Below are 17,025 nucleotides of genomic sequence, written 5' to 3'. Positions count from 1 at the left end.
TATAATATAGCATTGAATACGACTGCAATCTTCTTGAAATAAGGTCATAAGCTCTGAGATTCACAAAGAAAAGTGCACAAAGCGGATGGTAAGTAAAATAAGTAATCCTGACTAAATCTCATACAAGAAATGAAATTGGGCTTCTTCAAAAAACAGGCATTCATCTCAGAAAGTTGAGAACCATCTTCATGTAGAGGAAGTATGCAGCAGTTTAATGCTTTACTTTTCACAACAAAGTGTTTCAGAGTCAGAACTTACTGTGGACATCGAGGCGTGCGGTGCTGGACACGATGCCTGCGTCATTCTTGGCTGACACTGTGTACCAGCCGGCGTCTTCTTTCATGGCCGGCTGGATGATCATACACAGGTAGCCACAGTTGTCCTGGTGCATGCTGGGTAAGAAAATTGACAAACATTAAAAGGCAAAGTGATTATTTTCTGTCTTTTTTCAACGTTGAATGTCTTGAATCTTGTAAAAAAAAAAGGTTATTTGTCCTGTTTCCACTTTGTATTTACCTGACTCTATCTGTGTTGTGAGTGAACGACTCATTCTCCCTTTTCCAGAAGATTTGGGGATAGGGAACACCTGTGACCCGACACTCAAGTCGTACTGGATGACCCTCGGCCACACTTGTGTTCTGCAGCTTCTCCACAAATGAAGGGGCTTTGTGCATCTCTTTGGCTGTGGAGACAGGTTGTTTATTGAGTTGTTATCTTGATCCAAATCATGCAAACACATCTCCTCTGCCTGACTGTGTGTTTCTGCATACCTGCAACAATGAGTTCCAGGTTGAAGGAGTTCTGCCCGGCTCGGTTGCTTGCGATACAGGTGTAAATGCCTGCGTCACGGCTGGTCACAGGCTCAATGACCAATGAGTGCACACCGTTTTCCCTCACCAGCATCTTGTGGGCGGAGTCTGGGCGAATGGTCTGTCCATTCAGCTGCCAGATGAGATCAGGAGTGGGCAGGCCGCTCACCTAAAGAACACAAAAGTGTTAAAATTAGCTGAATATGTAAAAGGCTTACTTTAGCGCATGCCATGCTTGTTTTTGTTGGAGTATTTGAGAATATTAGCGGCATGTGTGTATCTACTGGGAGAACACAAACAAAAGTGTTTGGTTAATCTATCTGTGTTGTGTTTGCCTGGAGGGAACCAGGTCTCCTGCATACTTTGTCATGGGAATAAATTGCACAAAGAAACAATAAAAAAAAAAAAGGAATCTCTCTCTATGTGAGAAACCCAACACCTGCTCCTCCCTGCCCAGCTGAAAAATGTGCCACCTTGGACATGCAAATGTGCAGACAAACAATCGTATTCATAGTTATCACAAAGCAGACAAAACAGTGAAAAGTATTTCTGGAAGCTGCCCAGTACATTTTTAGAACTTGGGATATTTTCAGCATGGAAAGTTAGCAAAGCACCCTAAATGATCTGGAAATAAATAGCTGTTATAAATATCTTTGATGTTAAAGGGTTCTAAAGGAATCGAGACTCCCAGTTTATTTCTGACTAGCATCAAAATAGGCCGTCTTTTTATAGTCGGTTAATTGTGGGTGGGTTCTATTTTATTGCATTTACCAGTTTTCAAAGGGATTCTATGAGCTAGAGGCGTCGACAGGGCGACGACGAAGAAGATAAAGAGAGATAATGAGCTGAGATTTCGGAGAGGGAATAATTGTTGAAAAACTTGATCCTACTTAATCCCTGTAAAGATGACTCTGAAGTCTCCCTGTGCACTCATTACACAAGGAAGGAAGTGATGAAACATTTATTTTTTTATTCCCTGAAGAAACTGGATTGCGTGTAAAGGGAAAATGTTTCTTTGGCAGTGCAGACATAGAGCCTCCCAGAATGCAACATAGACACTGAATTAAAGGGCAGATCTGAAACGGCTCTCTCTATAACTATGATTAACATATTCTCTTTGGTGCAGGCAGTTTCATTTCCAGTCATGTCTCAGTTAAAACCTTAAAACCATCTCTGCCTCGATCCTTTATCAAAGAAAAAGCAGTAAGGATTGAATACTGTGTTCACATGCACAACGGAAGCAGTGGTTGCTTATAGCTCATTCCACTTTTAAACATCTGATTACATTGTATTAGATTGTATCCTACATTCTGTTGTATTTCACATCTGTATGCTGATGACTCTCTCCTTTATTTTTCATTGCAAATTCTATTCATTCCTCCAGAAAACATCAGCAAACTTTCTTTAAAAACCCTTTCTATCTTTTTTTTAACTCAACTGAAAGGTGTAATTGCTAAACTTATTTATTGTAGTTGCTTAAACTTCTAATCTTTACGTTGTTCTTATTGTGTCATCCATAATTAAATGTCTCATTGTAGTGTCTAACAACTCAACCCTTTACCCTTTTGGAAATTTTAGCTATTTATCCCAATGCATTTTTCCTTTTTCGATACCCCCCTGACTTTCTTTTAGGATTTCAAGGTGGACTTCAAACTTTTAACAACTGTTTATTTGTCCTTTTTAAGTTACAAAAATGTCCTTTAGTAAGGATGGGCTTTAAAAACTGTCAGACATATTCAGAAGTAACATTTCTTTATGGAATCTGCTGCAGCAGCCACCACAAAATGACTTTTAATGACTTCACAATGTTCATCAGTGTCTGCACCGTTTGCACTCTTCTCCAGAGCAAAAAGCTGTGAATTTACCTTGCAGTCCATCCGGCACAGTCGTCCCTCCTGAACGATGAGGTCACCGGGCGCCTGCAGGAAGTGAGGGCGGAAGTGACGCTCCTGGATGTTATCGTTCTCGTCACCACTGTCTCTAGATCTGGATCTGGGCCTGACAGAGAAAAAGAAACGCTTAGAATTTGGAATTTGAAGTTGACTTTGGGAGTTCTTTAAAAAAAAAAACATTTTTGGGCAATTTGTAACTCATTTAAATTAGTATGACAGTAGTATGAAAAACAAAACTTGCATTTTGTTACGATGAGATATGATACGATATGATAGGTAAGAAGAAAAATCTTCCGTTATTCTCACTGGGAAACACTTTGGACTCTGCCAACACATAAACCTGCCACCACAGGTGTAATCATAAAAGAACTAAATATAAATGTAAACAGTTTGCACATACTTATCACATACTGTAAGAACCTTCCAGTTTTGAGATGTGTCTTATTTGCCCAAATCATTTTGGTTTAAATCTATTAGTGCAAACCTCTTTTAACTCCTTTATTTCTATGCATATGTATATATAATGTATATTTCACATATTCCCTCTTTAATAGACAAATTGCGCACATTCAGGGCTTTTATTCATTCTTTAACCTGCAATGGACTCTTTACCCTTGTCCTTTTTTTAATCTATTATTCCCATTCAACCCTGTACAGCAGGTCAGGTGTGACTCTGCCCCGTTACAATGACATAACCACAACTTGATTTTCTACAAGTCAACCGAGGAGGGAGAAGAAAGACAGCGTGGAGACACTGATTGTTATCTAAATCTCACCTCAAAACATATCTGAGCTGAGGGAGTGTTCATCTAGATAACAGACTACAGGTGTTTTTTTGTATGCGCTGTGAGGAGAGACTGTGAGGCCTCTGTGCTTCTTTTCAATATCTCGGGCTTGGATGAATGCACAGCGTATATACAGGGTGATTAGAGCAATGAAAAAACAGAACAGAGCAAACAGGTGTTCCCTCTCATTAACACTGAGCTTTCTTTCCTGAGCAGAACATTCAACAAAGGAACTGTGGTTCAGCTCACAGCAAATATTTGTGTAAATAGCAGCTTCTTGGAACATCTTACGTCAGGATAATGCAGTTTCAAATCGGTGTGAGTACAGAAGTTGTGCAGATGTTGAACAGCATGCTGCACATGTGTTAGCCAGCCTGCAGCTCCAGGTTGTAATTAAATCAACAGAGATCTTGTTTGTCTTTCCTCTCCCTCCTCTGTCAGTTAGGGGAAGCCTCACCTGCGCATGTGTCCAGGGGCAGAGCGTTGGCTTCGGCCTCGCTGGTTCACAGCCTGGACCATCATCCTGCCGGTGCAGCTCACCCTGCCCTGTGAGTGAAAGGAAGAGAGGGACATGAAGAGAGGGGAGCTTATGGAGGTGTTGACACACCAGCACACCACAAGCACTAGTCAGACTGGGAGGAGGAAATACAATGTGAGTGTTGGAACTGAAAAGACTGCAAGAAAAGCCTGTAGCACATGAACTTTTGACACTCATAAGGGCTTTAGTGATTTCCTGTCTCATTCAACGCCCTCTTCCTCTTGAGGCTGGAGACAATATCTTTGATGCTCATTATTTTCTCGCTAATGGTGCTCTGTCAGACATGTGCACACTTTTTTTTCCCCCGGAAAGGTGCACAGAATTTCAAAGCTGATTTCCACTAACCTCAGGGTTGCCTGCCATGATGGTGTAGTTGCCGTCATCATCCAACGAGGCAGCAGCAGTGTGCAGAAAGCAGGTTCCATCAGCGTCTCGACTGATCCTGTAGTGCTCGCTCCTCTTAGAGATTTGCTTACCGTCTTTAAACCAGTACACCTGTGGCACAAGGTGAGAAAGAACGTTTAAAAACCATTCAACAAGGTATGATAACAGGCTGATCCTTATGCTAATATCAAAGAATAACAGGAGAAAACATTCTTTACAAAACATGTTAAAATTGATTTAATGCTTCGTGCTTTCACTGCAATCTCTCCTTTTCTTTCATTTCATCAGTTTATTCTGCAGCCTGTCATCACCATGTCATTAATGTGGACAGAACCAGGCAGTCAGCCCAGTCCAGTGTGTGTTCTTGCAATGGGCCTCCCTTATCACAACACAGAGCACACGTATGATATCTGCACCCTCCTTCATCAATTTCACACATCAGGAAACTCCCAAGCAAGGGAGCCAAGCCATCAGAAATGCCTCAAATATCTTATCTCATAATAATTAGGACATAGTGTAATCATCAATCAGGGTGATGACATTAAATATAAGCAGTATGCATAACCTCCCACCTTTGGCTTGGGCTCCCCGTGGACCTTGCAGGAGAAGGTGACCGGCATTCCCTCGAAGACTTTGTAGTGTTTGAGCTTCTGGTCGAAGGACGGCGCCACCCCGCGGCCGACAGAGTCTTCATCGTACTGAACGTCATCGTCCGATTCCTCCACTGGAGAGCGCTCCAGACGGAATTCAATCTCACTGATCAGTCGCTGCTCGAAGCTGGAAACTTTATATTCCTACATAATCAGCAAGAGAGAGAAGAGGAGAGCGATGTTGAAATACATCACATTAAGATTGTGGGCTCAACGTGACAAAGGCAAGCATGTTTAAGAGCGTGCAGAAAACAATCAATAAACCCTGTTTCCCCCCCGCCTGATCTTTTACACACACACATTAACCTGTCTTCATTGCGACCCTAACTACCTGCTTTCTCACAATTTCCCACTTTTCTCTTGCCCAGATGAGCCACTCCTCCATCCCACCAACTCCATCAATCTCTCGTCACAGCAGCCCCGCCGAGGCAGAGGGAACATCTGCGGAGCATCATGGTCTGATGACACATCACACAGATAATGACAGGGCCTCGGGGCACAGCTGCAGAACCAGCATTTATCCTGCTAAACTCACTCTGCTGCACGTCAGCGATCACAGAAGTGGCTCATCCAGATCTACTGAGGGATTATCCTGTCAGAGAAACCAAGCCAGCTGCCTTTTTTTTTTTTAAATGATACAAAGTATTATTATATTCATCTTCTTTTTCTTTCTTGCTGCTTAAATCTCAGATTCAGAGAAACATAGCTGCGTGTGATGCGTGATGAAAGCACAATCTAGGGAAAGCCAAACATGCTTGTCAAGCCAATCAAGCTTTGAGCATGATTTAGTATCCAAGCCAACTCAAACTAACTTCAACACATGCAACAAAAAACTGTAAAAGGTGCAAAAAGTATTTACACATGCTCAGTTAGTGTCAGCCTGTTTTGTAGTGTTTACCAGACACACCTGCCTGAGAATGGACTACACAGCAAACCCGTATCACTGCCTTTTGTTCCCTTATCAGCTAATTCCCACACACTCAAACACAGTGACATTTTTAAACAGAGTGAATGAGAAACCAAGAAGGTAACAGAAAACAGGATCTCAGAAACCTTTTGAGGGAAAGATTGTCTTTCAGACGGCATGTATTCCTGTTGAGAGAAGAAAGTATTTTGCCTTTTGATTTGTATGGGTGTGACTATCTTATCCAAGAGGTGCTTCTTTTAATCTCTGAACATTTCTTCATTATTTCACAATCACAATTTGTAATGCTTTAACTCAAAACCTTGACTGCACACTAAAAATAATGTCCCTGCAGATTTGCTCAGCAGACATGTAGACAGAGTCCAGGGAGACAGGCCGAACCTGGAGCCAGACAAAAATCTGTGCAAGTAATGATCTTAATCTGAGTCTAGGATCACTGTTTGAGCACAAGCAGAGCAAATGCAAGCCCAAGCAGGGACCCTATGAGTTGAATGGCAGGGTTTTGAGGAAAAGCATCCCATAATCTGAAAGTGAAATCAACAAGTCATCCTCTCAGAATGAAGAGCTTAAAAAAGGAAAAGTGTGTTTCTGTGTGTGTTGCATCTTACCTGCAAAGCACATGCAAGAGGCAAGGGACTAAAAAAGTGGCATTGATTGGGATGTACTTAAAAGTCATGCAGTGCTGCGGTGCCATAGCCAATTAGATTGCTCCTCATGCCAACAGGCTGCATCACACTGGTATGGTAAAATGCTAACTCTATTTTACGAGACCATTTGAACACAACTCGTGTGCTTGTCTGTTCATTTCACTGCAGCTGTGAGGAGGTTGCTTTAGTCAAGAGTTTGAACTCTCTGTTGATGGAGGATGAGCCATCGTGTTTCTCGTACTGTTGTGTGTACAGAGATCTGTCTGTTTAGGCCTCATTTGAAAAATTTGACTTATTCATTTATCTAGTCCATCAGAAATAAATGCAACAACAGCAAATGAATGTGCAGTCTGAAGTCTTTCCTCAGGCTTGTGTCAATATTAAGATACATTTTAAACCAGAAGAATGATCAAGTTGTAGCGCTGATAAATGTCAATATAAATCACAAAAATGCTGCCATTCCCAGAATTAAATATTACCAACAAGTATAAAAAGCCTCCTGTGGACAGGTGTTGAGAACTAGCATGCTTGCTAAAACACTTAAACAATGCATCTGGTTCATCCAATGTAACTGTGATGTCCATGCCAAATAAAGTCCATTATTATTATTATAGACTGAACTGTTTTGGATAAAACTAATGACCAAGTTAAGGATTCATCTTTACCGCACTAGTAGATTAAACGGCCAAATTTAGTATGAAACAATTTTAATATTAAATATATCCACAAATATTTACTGACATCAACCATTTCTTCTCTCTTCTTCCTGATAATGGTTTATAATTACCCACCATATGCCCGAATAAGAAAAATGCTGGTTCTGTTCTGTGTGAATAAACAACAAACACTGTGTGGTGGTGTGACACTCTGACACTTTCACAAAACTTTCTTGTGGTTCAGAGTCAGACAAATTAGCCACACATGCCTTTCAAATGTTGTTACTCCCCAGCACGTCTGCTGCGACACTGGTTTGCATAAACAGAGCTTTTTATGGAGGCCCCTGGAGGACTTTACGATGTTTATACCCCAGCTTTCATAACTCGCTCTTCCACGGTGTTTACAGGGACTGAGGGGGGTGTGCTCTGATCCATCAGCATATAAAATGAAGTGAGAAGTGAGATGAGATAGGAATGACACTGGGGGAAAGTGAACAAACAGAAAAGGTGCCTATGGATTTTGTGTACATGCAACAGAGTGTGATTTGTGTTGGAAAAGAAATCTGGTGGGTGTTTCTGTGTTTGATTTATCCACTCTAGGTGTGTGGATCCTCGTAAAGAGCACAGCGTACCTGTGTGACCGGCTCCTCCTCTGTCTCCTGTGTGTTTAAGACTGTGGCGGCGTTGTCAGCACCCAGCAGTCTGCGAGCCATCTTCTCCTCATAGGTTAACCTCTGGAAGCAGGGATTAATGGGGTCAGCTAATGGGGTTAGTGTGTGAGTTGCAAAAACCCACACTGACACACATCATTAGCTAAGTTCTGTATCTAAGTGTTTTTTGTTTATAAGTGTTTTCATTATTTTATGGAGAAAACATTAATTTATTTGAGCGTGCATTGCACAAAAGCATGTTTAATGACACTTTTATGGAAAGTTAAACTGTTTCATGAAAGGTTTTTGTGTTAATAACACTCATTATCTAACTGCCTCCATACACACGCTGGTTTCAGTAGAGTAGACTAGAACAAACAATGACACACACACACACCTGTTGACCATTGCTCATGCGCTCTTCTTTGAAGCGCAACTTTCTCTCTAAGTCCTGGATGACGGCGTCCTTGGACCCCTGGATGTCGGAGTCAGATGAGATGCGAGGCGTCCTGGTGACCGAGGACTTCTTGGGGAACGCTTTGCTAAAGAAGGAAGAACAGAAACAGAAACATTTGTCAACATTAAAGTGTCCGCTCTGTGACGCAAACACCTTATCTCAACTCTTCTTTCCTCTCTGGCTCCCCTCTAATATCCCCCCCCCTTATCTGGACATGTCCAGCCATAGCATTCCACAACGTGTCTTCTTATCTCTTGCAACTGCAGCAGGAATGCCAGGGTGGAGAGGGGCAGGGGTGGGGGTAGTGCGGGAGTGAGTTAGTGAGGGGCTGCTGAAAAATCACTGGCAAAGAGTTGAGAGTGGAATGTCCTTGATGAAGGTAAAAAAAAAGGTGAATTTCTCCTTTCAAGATCACCATCAAATGAAGAGATTTCTATCAGCTGACTCGATATGTAATGCCCAAAATATAGTTACCCTGCATGTCAACACAGAACAAAGATGGAACCTGACAGCCGGTACATAAACTACGATAAGGAATCTGAGTGTTTATTTGAGTTTGACACACCTTTCTCTCTCAGGTCCATGTGTATATTTTTTGTGCCTTATGTAGGATAAAGCCCCTGCGCCTTGAGAACCCCTTGTGTCTATGTGTGTGGGTATGTGTGTGTTTAAACATTCTCCTCTTTCCAGTAAACATTCTGCATAGAAATGTAAACACGTCATCTTCCATCTTGCAGACATCCCGCCTGCAGCTGCCAGCGGGTTTATCTGACGAGGAGCTCTGAGGCTCACCGTGTAACAACAGAACTTACAAAGATGATGTAACTTGACAGTGATTGTTAAGAATTAGAAAAAAGTGCAACGAGGGGTACTCACACAGTCCCGTTGCCTTTAGGGAGGCCGAGGGCGTTGACTATGGGACTGCCAGGTGAGGAGGGTGTGGAGGGCAGCACTGAGGACAGGAAGCTGGAGGCGGGAGATGGAGGGACAGAGGAGAAGGGCGAGGACATATCCGAGTACGCTGGAGACATGGAGACGGGCAGAGGGGGAGGAGGGGGAGGGGGAGGGAAGTCTTGAGCTGGGCCCGATGGAGAGGGCAGGTTACTGGAGCTGAGGAAGGGTGGAGGAGGAGGCGGGAATGAAGGGGAGCTGGGAGACTCCACACTTCCAGCCTTGGTGAAGGGGGGCATGGGGACCCTGCTGAAGGACTTGTGGGAGGCGGGGGGAGACAGAGGGGAGGACAGGCTGGACCCTGAGGAGCCAGAGGACTGGGTGATGTAGCCGGATCCGATGCCGGGGCTTTGAGCGGCGATGAACTGCTTGGGCCGGGCGTAGTTGAAGGTGCTGGCCTGCATGGTCGTGTTGCTTTCCAGCTCCTGGAAGGAAGGAGGAGGGGGGAGAGGTGGAGACGGGGGAGCAGGTGGAAGCTCTTCCTGAGGCGGTTGCTGAGGAGGAGGCGGGGCTTCCTGGTTCTGCTGGTCTAGTTGCTGCTGCCAGTTAGCCGCTTCCTGCTGCTCCAATAGAATCTGGTCCTGCAGCTGCTTCAGCTGGGAGGCGTTCCTGTGGAGCAGAAGAATGATGATCAGAAATGAAAGTTCATGTTTTCTGAAGAGAATGTTCATTCTTCAAGTGGAATAAAGAAACACGGTTATAAAAAATGTTACAAAACCGTGCAGCTGTTTTCAATTGATACATGAAACCTTGGCTTGTTTTCTATCCAACTGTAGTCAGAACACAACTGGCTGAAACGTTCGGTACCAGATGTGAGCATAATGGAGGGAAAGTTAAAATGTCAATCAAACTGTTGGGACGGCTGAGTTATAGAGGTTCAGATAGTGAACATACTAATCATCAAAGACATGAGGCGTATTCAGGATCACACTATCAAAGGTAGGTAAGGGTAAAAACTGATTCTTAAGTTTCTATTATAACTTCTCAAAGGTAACCACGCCTTTAAACTTACACTGCTTTATCATCAATTTGACGGTACACAGATCATATTTTGAAAATGACTCAAACTCAATTGAAAAATCTTTAAACAAAAGGGTGGAGAATAGGGTAATTTTTCATCTGGTTTCATATCATTTGACTTCTTTTTTTGGATCTAGTGGAGTCGCCCCCTGTTGGTCATTTGAAAAAAGACCACAGGTTTTAGGCACATTAGCTTCACTTCACTAAACTAGAGTCTACATCCACATACTGTATACAGTCTAAGGTCAAGACAATATTCTTTTTAATATTATTTACAGAGACCTAACAAATGTCTTCCTCCCTGAGTTATCATTAAAGGACAGCAGAGAATCTTCCTTTTAACTAGAAAAGACCTTGAGAAAGTGGTCAGGAGAGTGACAGTTTTCAACGGTATTTGAAGTGACTGCTTTTCCTCGGGACTAAATGTCATAGCTCGTGTTATGTGGACAAATTGTGCGTGTGTTTGTGTGTGTGTGTGTGTATATGTGTGTTTTCTGGGAAGGAAACCACTGGAGCAGCAGCACACACTGATAGGTTATCAGCCTCAAGGCTTTAACAAAGACTTGTTAGAAAGCCAGCCTGTTGACAATACATCGAGTATGGTGAAGGCATCAGGAGATAAGTGCTGCAGTGAGAAAAACAGCCCTGTTCAACAGTTTAATAGTGCTGCGCAGAGGCAGAAGTCAGAGGTCAGATATGATGTTTTTCTATCTGAGGTTGAGGTGTGGCCCCTGAATGGCATTGTGATGAAAGAAAAAACAAAAAAATTGTGAGGTTGTGGTGTCATTTTGCCAGGGGATGGGTCCCGGTGATGAAGTATTGTGTTTTCTCATAGAGGTGTGGTTGTTCTCTCCCCCACAGCCGGTTGATTCACTGTGCTGTCACGTCATCGTGTGAGAGGGAGGAAGGTCAGAAAGTTTGTTGTGTCATCAGATCAAAACTTTTTTATGTTCTTGCAGCATCACTGAATCAAACTCTACAGGCACAACAAGTAGGGCTTTAAAGAAGGCTAACTTTGAAAAGACAGAAGGGAACTGCTCAAAGCTCTCCTGGAGGACCAGAAAGAGGACATGGGGTCTTTTGGGGAAAGTTATAAACCCTCAGAGTATAGAGCTATGTGCCTGAGACTGATGAGTTCTTCACAGGCAGCCTGTCCAGAATATACTGTACATCCCATTGGCGCATGTTGTCGGGAGTCCACCAGGACCAGTTCTCGTGCCCAAATCTTTTCCAGATGTTGAACAATCAGCGGAGTCTGTCGACTATTTTTCATCTGTGAGAATGCAGAGAACCCCCTCTCTCTAGCCTCCTGTATACCTTTTTTGCAAACAACACCAGTGAATATTTCAAAAGAACTGTCAGAGTTGTAGCAAAGTGTAACAAATCCCCCCCCCCCCATAATCCAACAGCAACATGACTGATTACACTGCTGCGGCCAGTTATTTTGGTCGAATGCTCCCCTCCTGAGGGGGCTGCACATGTTCTAATAAATAGTTGTTAATTCAGTAAAGTCCATTGCGATCATACCAGCTTTTCACAACCTGATTTTCTCCTCCACACACCGCAAGAGCACACAATCGATTCAATGTGTGTCCTCCTCTCTGTATACATGTTTTGTCTTTACATTTTCCAAACGTCTCTTGTTCAGGCCTCTCTCTACCAAAAGAGTGCTTTTACAGGAATAGTTTGGCAGCTCATGAGGCTTGCAGCGCTCTGCTTCCTTTTTTGGCTGTGTTCTTGGAGAGTCGGGGGAGAAGCACCCTGCCCGTCTGCTCCAGCAGAGAGGAAACGCACTCAATTTCCTCAGAGCCTCATCTCCCTCAACCTCGACGCACGGCTTTACTGTCTCAGCATGAAAGACCTCAAAGACCTTTAATGTTTTTGACATGAAAGATAAAGAGTAAGAAGAACATCTGTGTTTAACGGTGAACTATGTTTTAGGTCTATAAATGTATATAAATGTATAAGCGGGAGGCAGAGTGGATGTTATCCAGCTGTTGCATTAAACACTTCTCTTCCATAAAAGGAACTTTCTATAAACTACACCTCAACGAGCACCTTGATTCATCACAAAGCCAAACTACTACTAAATCCTCTCACATTAAATCAGAACCAGCTGTATATAAGACGTGGATGTCACCACTGTTATGTCATCTTCTTGGTTTGTTGACAAAACGCAGAGTTTGTCATTTTGGCACTCACCAGCTTGGTATTGTGGAGTCATTTTCCTAAATGCTAGATACACTTTTCTAAAACTGTATTTTGGTTAGCAGGTTAAATCGAAGTAACCAAGCCCTAGAATAGACTTTAGATTGGAAGAAAGTCATGTTTTCACCTTCTGCTCCTCTAGTTTCCTCGTCCCAGGAACAAGGACTGTTTTCAAGGAATTATCAAATTCTTTCAACCTGGTTTTGTTATCTGTTTCCACTGAAGTTAAAAAAAATAAATTTAGACCATTGTGCCTACCATAAAACTAAGCTGAGATCCTTCAAATGTGGTGAAAATTCCTGCAGTAGTAATGAGCTAAAACAGACATCGTTGTGGAGAAAACAGCTTGAAACTACAGCGATTGAGACAATAAACTTCTTCAAAAAATGTGTGCTAAGGTAATAAATCGAGTGAGAGGTTTTGTTGATTTTCTCATAAATATCAACACAAGGAGACACCTTTTTGGAACCTGTGAAGTCGCCCCCTGCAGGCCATAATAAAGAATGCAATTTAAAAAGCACTTCTGCATTGGCTTTTCCTTTTCAAACTAACGGCTACATTCACTTCTTGAGTCTATGAATATAACATGCTGTCTTTTTCAGTGTAGATATTATACACTCTACAAGTTTAACAAGTTTAAAAGTCTGTTTGAATGATAACACATTTTTAATAAAACCCAACAGATTTATAGTGGTGTCGGATGAGATTGCACTTTGTCTGACGGTTGCTAACGCTTCATATTTGACAGTGCATGAAAAGGTCAACTTGTATAATTTGCAGCTGCATGAATAGTTTTATGGCCCACTCAAGGATTCACATCAAGCACAGAACTGGATCCATCCAGACTCTGTGAACCCTCAACATCAGGCTCTGATCGTCCAGACCACTCTGACCACAAAGTGCAGGACAAGACCGCTGTATATATGCACACTGTGTCCTGTCCTTTCATCCCAGCTGTGTGCTCTGCAAAAAACCTGACCTTGTGTCAACCAATATCTACAACTGGCCTCGAGAAGCGGAGCAGCCCTCCTCTCTTATTCCCCGTCCCTGTGGCTGAGCGGGGCTGACTTAAGAGGGAAGTGTTCCTCTGTCACCATGTCAACGGCCCTGTGTTTTGCCGCTCCGCTCTGAGCCAACTGGCCCACAGAGCGTTTGCTTCGCTGGGAGAAAAACTCTCAAGCTTCTCCGTCTGTCATTCTGCAACACAGTCCCTCTCCCTCATAGCCTCTCTTTTTCTGCCCCAAATTCTAGTGGTTTATAAAGGCCCGGCAGTAATCCCTTCCCATTTTCATCCTGCACAAAAATACTTTCCTTGGGCTGCATCCTGTCGGTAGATTCTTTAATGAGACAAAAAAAATAAAAATGGTTCAAAAGGCAAAGAGGAATAACCCTGTCTCCCCAGTTTATACTTTGAAAGCTCTTTTAAAAGATACAGGAAAATCTTAAAATAACCTTAACTAAATACACATGTATCAGTCAGCTCAACCCTGAGACGTGCCCGACACACAGTGGGTCTTCCCCAGCAGCATCTTGCTTTAATAAATGCCAACCTCAACATTTTAAATGGCCATGTTTACTTGTTGCAGCTTGTTTGTGCTTCCTGAACAATAACAACCCGGGCTGCTGCGTGAGAAACTCATCCCGATTCCACCGAGCAAGCTGTGAGCTATCCGCAGGTTTCATCTGCTGCACGTCTCGTTAGCTCTGCAGCTGCACGAAGAGACGTGCCGCTTTATTAGACCAGGCCAGCTGATGACAGGAAGCGTGTGAGAGGGAGAACAGGAAGTAGTTGAGTGTACATAGCCAGTAATGAGGGCTTTCCTTCTGTAAACAACAACATAGGAGAGAGGTGGGTTGGGGTGGGGGGACTATGGATGTGCCTGTTCTCTGTACAGCTCTGTGTTTACAAACAGAAAGAGTGAGTTTAGAAGCATTAAACATCTTGCAGGCGGTTCAGCAAATGGAACAAGGAGAGGCTTTACATGGTGTTCTGGCTGCTCTCATGCTATAGGTGCATTATGTGTTTGCATTACACCTCTGTTGTTTCTGCAAACACCTGGAGCTCAGTTACAGCATGGCCTTGCTATTTGTAAATGATTTACATCCACATGTCAAATCAAATTCAGTTATCACACCTGCAATACAAACGCAGCCTCAGAAAGAACCTCCACTGAGGTCATTACACACGAGGTGCTTGACCCAACCTGTGAGTACGTGACACTGGAAGATTAAATCAACAAAACACTGTTGAAATCACAAACCTCTCTAGTCACACACAGAACTAGATGCTTGTTTTGTGTAGCACCTGGTCCCTCATTGCATCATCACAACAGTGCGTCAATATGAAACCTGTCTGATGCCCCCGAGCAGAATCACAGCAGCAGAGCGACTGAGCTGATGACTGAATGTCATCCTGACACACTGTGAGTAAGACCGTCTGTATAAACTGCTGCACAAAGTTATGTCTGACTTACTTACAGCCTGATGAAGATGAAGAAACTCTTTTGTGTCATTGCTGTAAATTTGTCATGTTTGGCATTTCTTAACATTAACGGAAGAAACTGAGAATTTTGTCGTTCAACATTTTTGTGCATGATTTTTTAAAACTGTGTTAATATTAGATTTTTTAGATCACTAAATTACAATATCAATTTCAGAGAGTTAAGTTATGGATAAGGGGGCTGAACATAGAAATATAACCTTTTCATGACAACAATAATATAACATTGGAAAGGTAATCAAAAGTTGCTTTTTTGAGGAAATTTCGTAATTTAAAAAAAATGACTTTTACATTTCTGTCCCGTGTTGGTTGGACAATATATTGGTCAGGCTCTAAAGTTGGTTATAACCAAATTCAATGTAAAAATAAAGTTTTTTAATCAAACAGCACATTTAGAAGCCATTCTAAGTCAATGAAGTTGTCAATATAGAAGTTAAAATAACATATCCTAATGCACTGTGGGTCGCTGTCTCTCACACATCACTCCATGTCTGCCTCTGTGAAGTTAAGGAGCCCCTGCAAGTTTCCAAAAACATTTCAGAACAGTATAACAGGCTGTTTGACCCACAAAAACAAAAACAAAGAAAGAAGCAGTCACTGCTGCTGCACACATATGATACTCAACATGTTACACATATGAAAAACTGTTTCATTCTCTACCTACAGCTTCCATTCATTCACTTCTTCCTTGTGAGATGTCAAAGTTTTCTCCTTTCTCCACCTTTGTTCCTTTTGGTGTCCTTAACTTATTTTCAACCTCCCTTGGTACCCCAGCCCCCTCCTCCCACCTTCCCCCCCCCTCGTGCCCCTCGTTCTCTAATTGCACACACACCACATAAAACAGAACCAGACTGTTTTCCTTTCCCCCCCTCTCTTTATAACAGAGCGTTTTTCTTATTCCAGCCACGCCGACGGCTCACGGCTGCCCTACTTTCTTTCTTTCTTTCCTTTTTCTATTATTTCCCCCCTCTGCTCCGTATCTGGGGCTCGTATTTCATATCCAAGTGTAGGTGAAGAGGGCTCTCTTCAATCAGCAAGGCCTCCTTTTTCTCTGTTATACCTCCATCAGTCCCTCCCTCTTATCCCCACTCCTCCTCTGCCTTTCTCTCCTTGCAATGAGTAAGACGGGGAGTGCTTTTTTCCCCCTCTATAGCAAGAATGCTGCAGACATTCTTCCCTGGATTGGAGTGGGAAAGACATTGCCATCAAATGGGATTAGCAGCAGGAGTGGAAGGAGAGGAGGAGGAGGAGGAGGAGGAGGAGGAGGAAGGGGACGCAAGAGAGAAGCAGAAAGTGAAGGATGGCTCAGAAGAAATCAAGTCAGTGAAAGAGTTTGAGCTGAGTAAGACACACGCTTTTTAAACCCAACAGACTCTATTGTGGTAACTAATCCATCTGACTCCAGCAGGAGCTCTGCAAACAAACCAAACCTCGACACAAAAACATCCGACTAAAAGTGCTTCACAGTGATGCTGCCCCTCTCTTTCTCTTTCTCTTTGCAGTCTGAGCTCGCTACCTTTCCTGAGCCTCCAGCAAATGAATGGGTGTCAAACTCAGCCTCTCTGTGCTCCCAGCGAACCACACACCCATTCTCAAAACGTGTGATTTAAACATTAACATGCCAACCAGGAAAACAAGAAGAAACTTTGCTCCTTTGGCTTCTACTTCATTAAAATTGAATGGCAAAGTGTTCAGCTGGGGAGTTTTTCCAAAGGACAGAAAAGACACAGAATAGACACAAAGTTTTTCTCTGATTGCTCAAAGTTTAAAAATTGAGTTGAAGTCATACATTTTGTATTTCATATATCTCATAATCAATCCAACTAAAGTCTGACTGACTTTAAATAAGTTATAAAGAATAAAGATGATAGTTTTACCTTAAATGTTGTGGTCTTAGCCGCTCTGATATTTCCCTGCAGGAGAGTAAACTTCTGCTGTACTGTCAGGTATGAG

The 17,025-nt window shown here is 42.8% G+C and overlaps 1 protein-coding gene across 5 annotated transcripts in view; it reads right to left on the bottom strand.

Moving 5' to 3' along the window:
- palld (palladin, cytoskeletal associated protein) overlaps positions 1-17,025 on the bottom strand; it is a 69,559-nt gene that overhangs the window by 2,035 nt on the left and 50,499 nt on the right. For 3 of the 5 annotated variants that reach the window (XM_061029347.1, XM_061029356.1, XM_061029384.1), the window contains 11 exons: positions 9,270-9,953; positions 8,334-8,478; positions 7,919-8,020; positions 6,112-6,150; positions 4,981-5,202; positions 4,370-4,519; positions 3,944-4,032; positions 2,675-2,807; positions 771-978; positions 517-682; positions 259-392 (listed from right to left, as the gene is read on the bottom strand). In XM_061029347.1, the coding sequence (XP_060885330.1) occupies positions 259-392; positions 517-682; positions 771-978; positions 2,675-2,807; positions 3,944-4,032; positions 4,370-4,519; positions 4,981-5,202; positions 6,112-6,150; positions 7,919-8,020; positions 8,334-8,478; positions 9,270-9,953 (2,072 nt within the window). The remainder of the gene's footprint in view (positions 1-258; positions 393-516; positions 683-770; positions 979-2,674; positions 2,808-3,943; positions 4,033-4,369; positions 4,520-4,980; positions 5,203-6,111; positions 6,151-7,918; positions 8,021-8,333; positions 8,479-9,269; positions 9,954-17,025) is intronic. The other 2 variants (XM_061029366.1, XM_061029375.1) reach the window with 2 other exon arrangements.

Source organism: Labrus mixtus, chromosome 3 (assembly GCF_963584025.1).
Source record: "Labrus mixtus chromosome 3, fLabMix1.1, whole genome shotgun sequence".
Taxonomy (NCBI): Eukaryota; Metazoa; Chordata; class Actinopteri; order Labriformes; family Labridae; genus Labrus; species Labrus mixtus.
The sequence above is the reverse complement of the archived record's forward strand: the minus strand, read 5'-3'. Positions and strand labels throughout refer to the sequence as shown.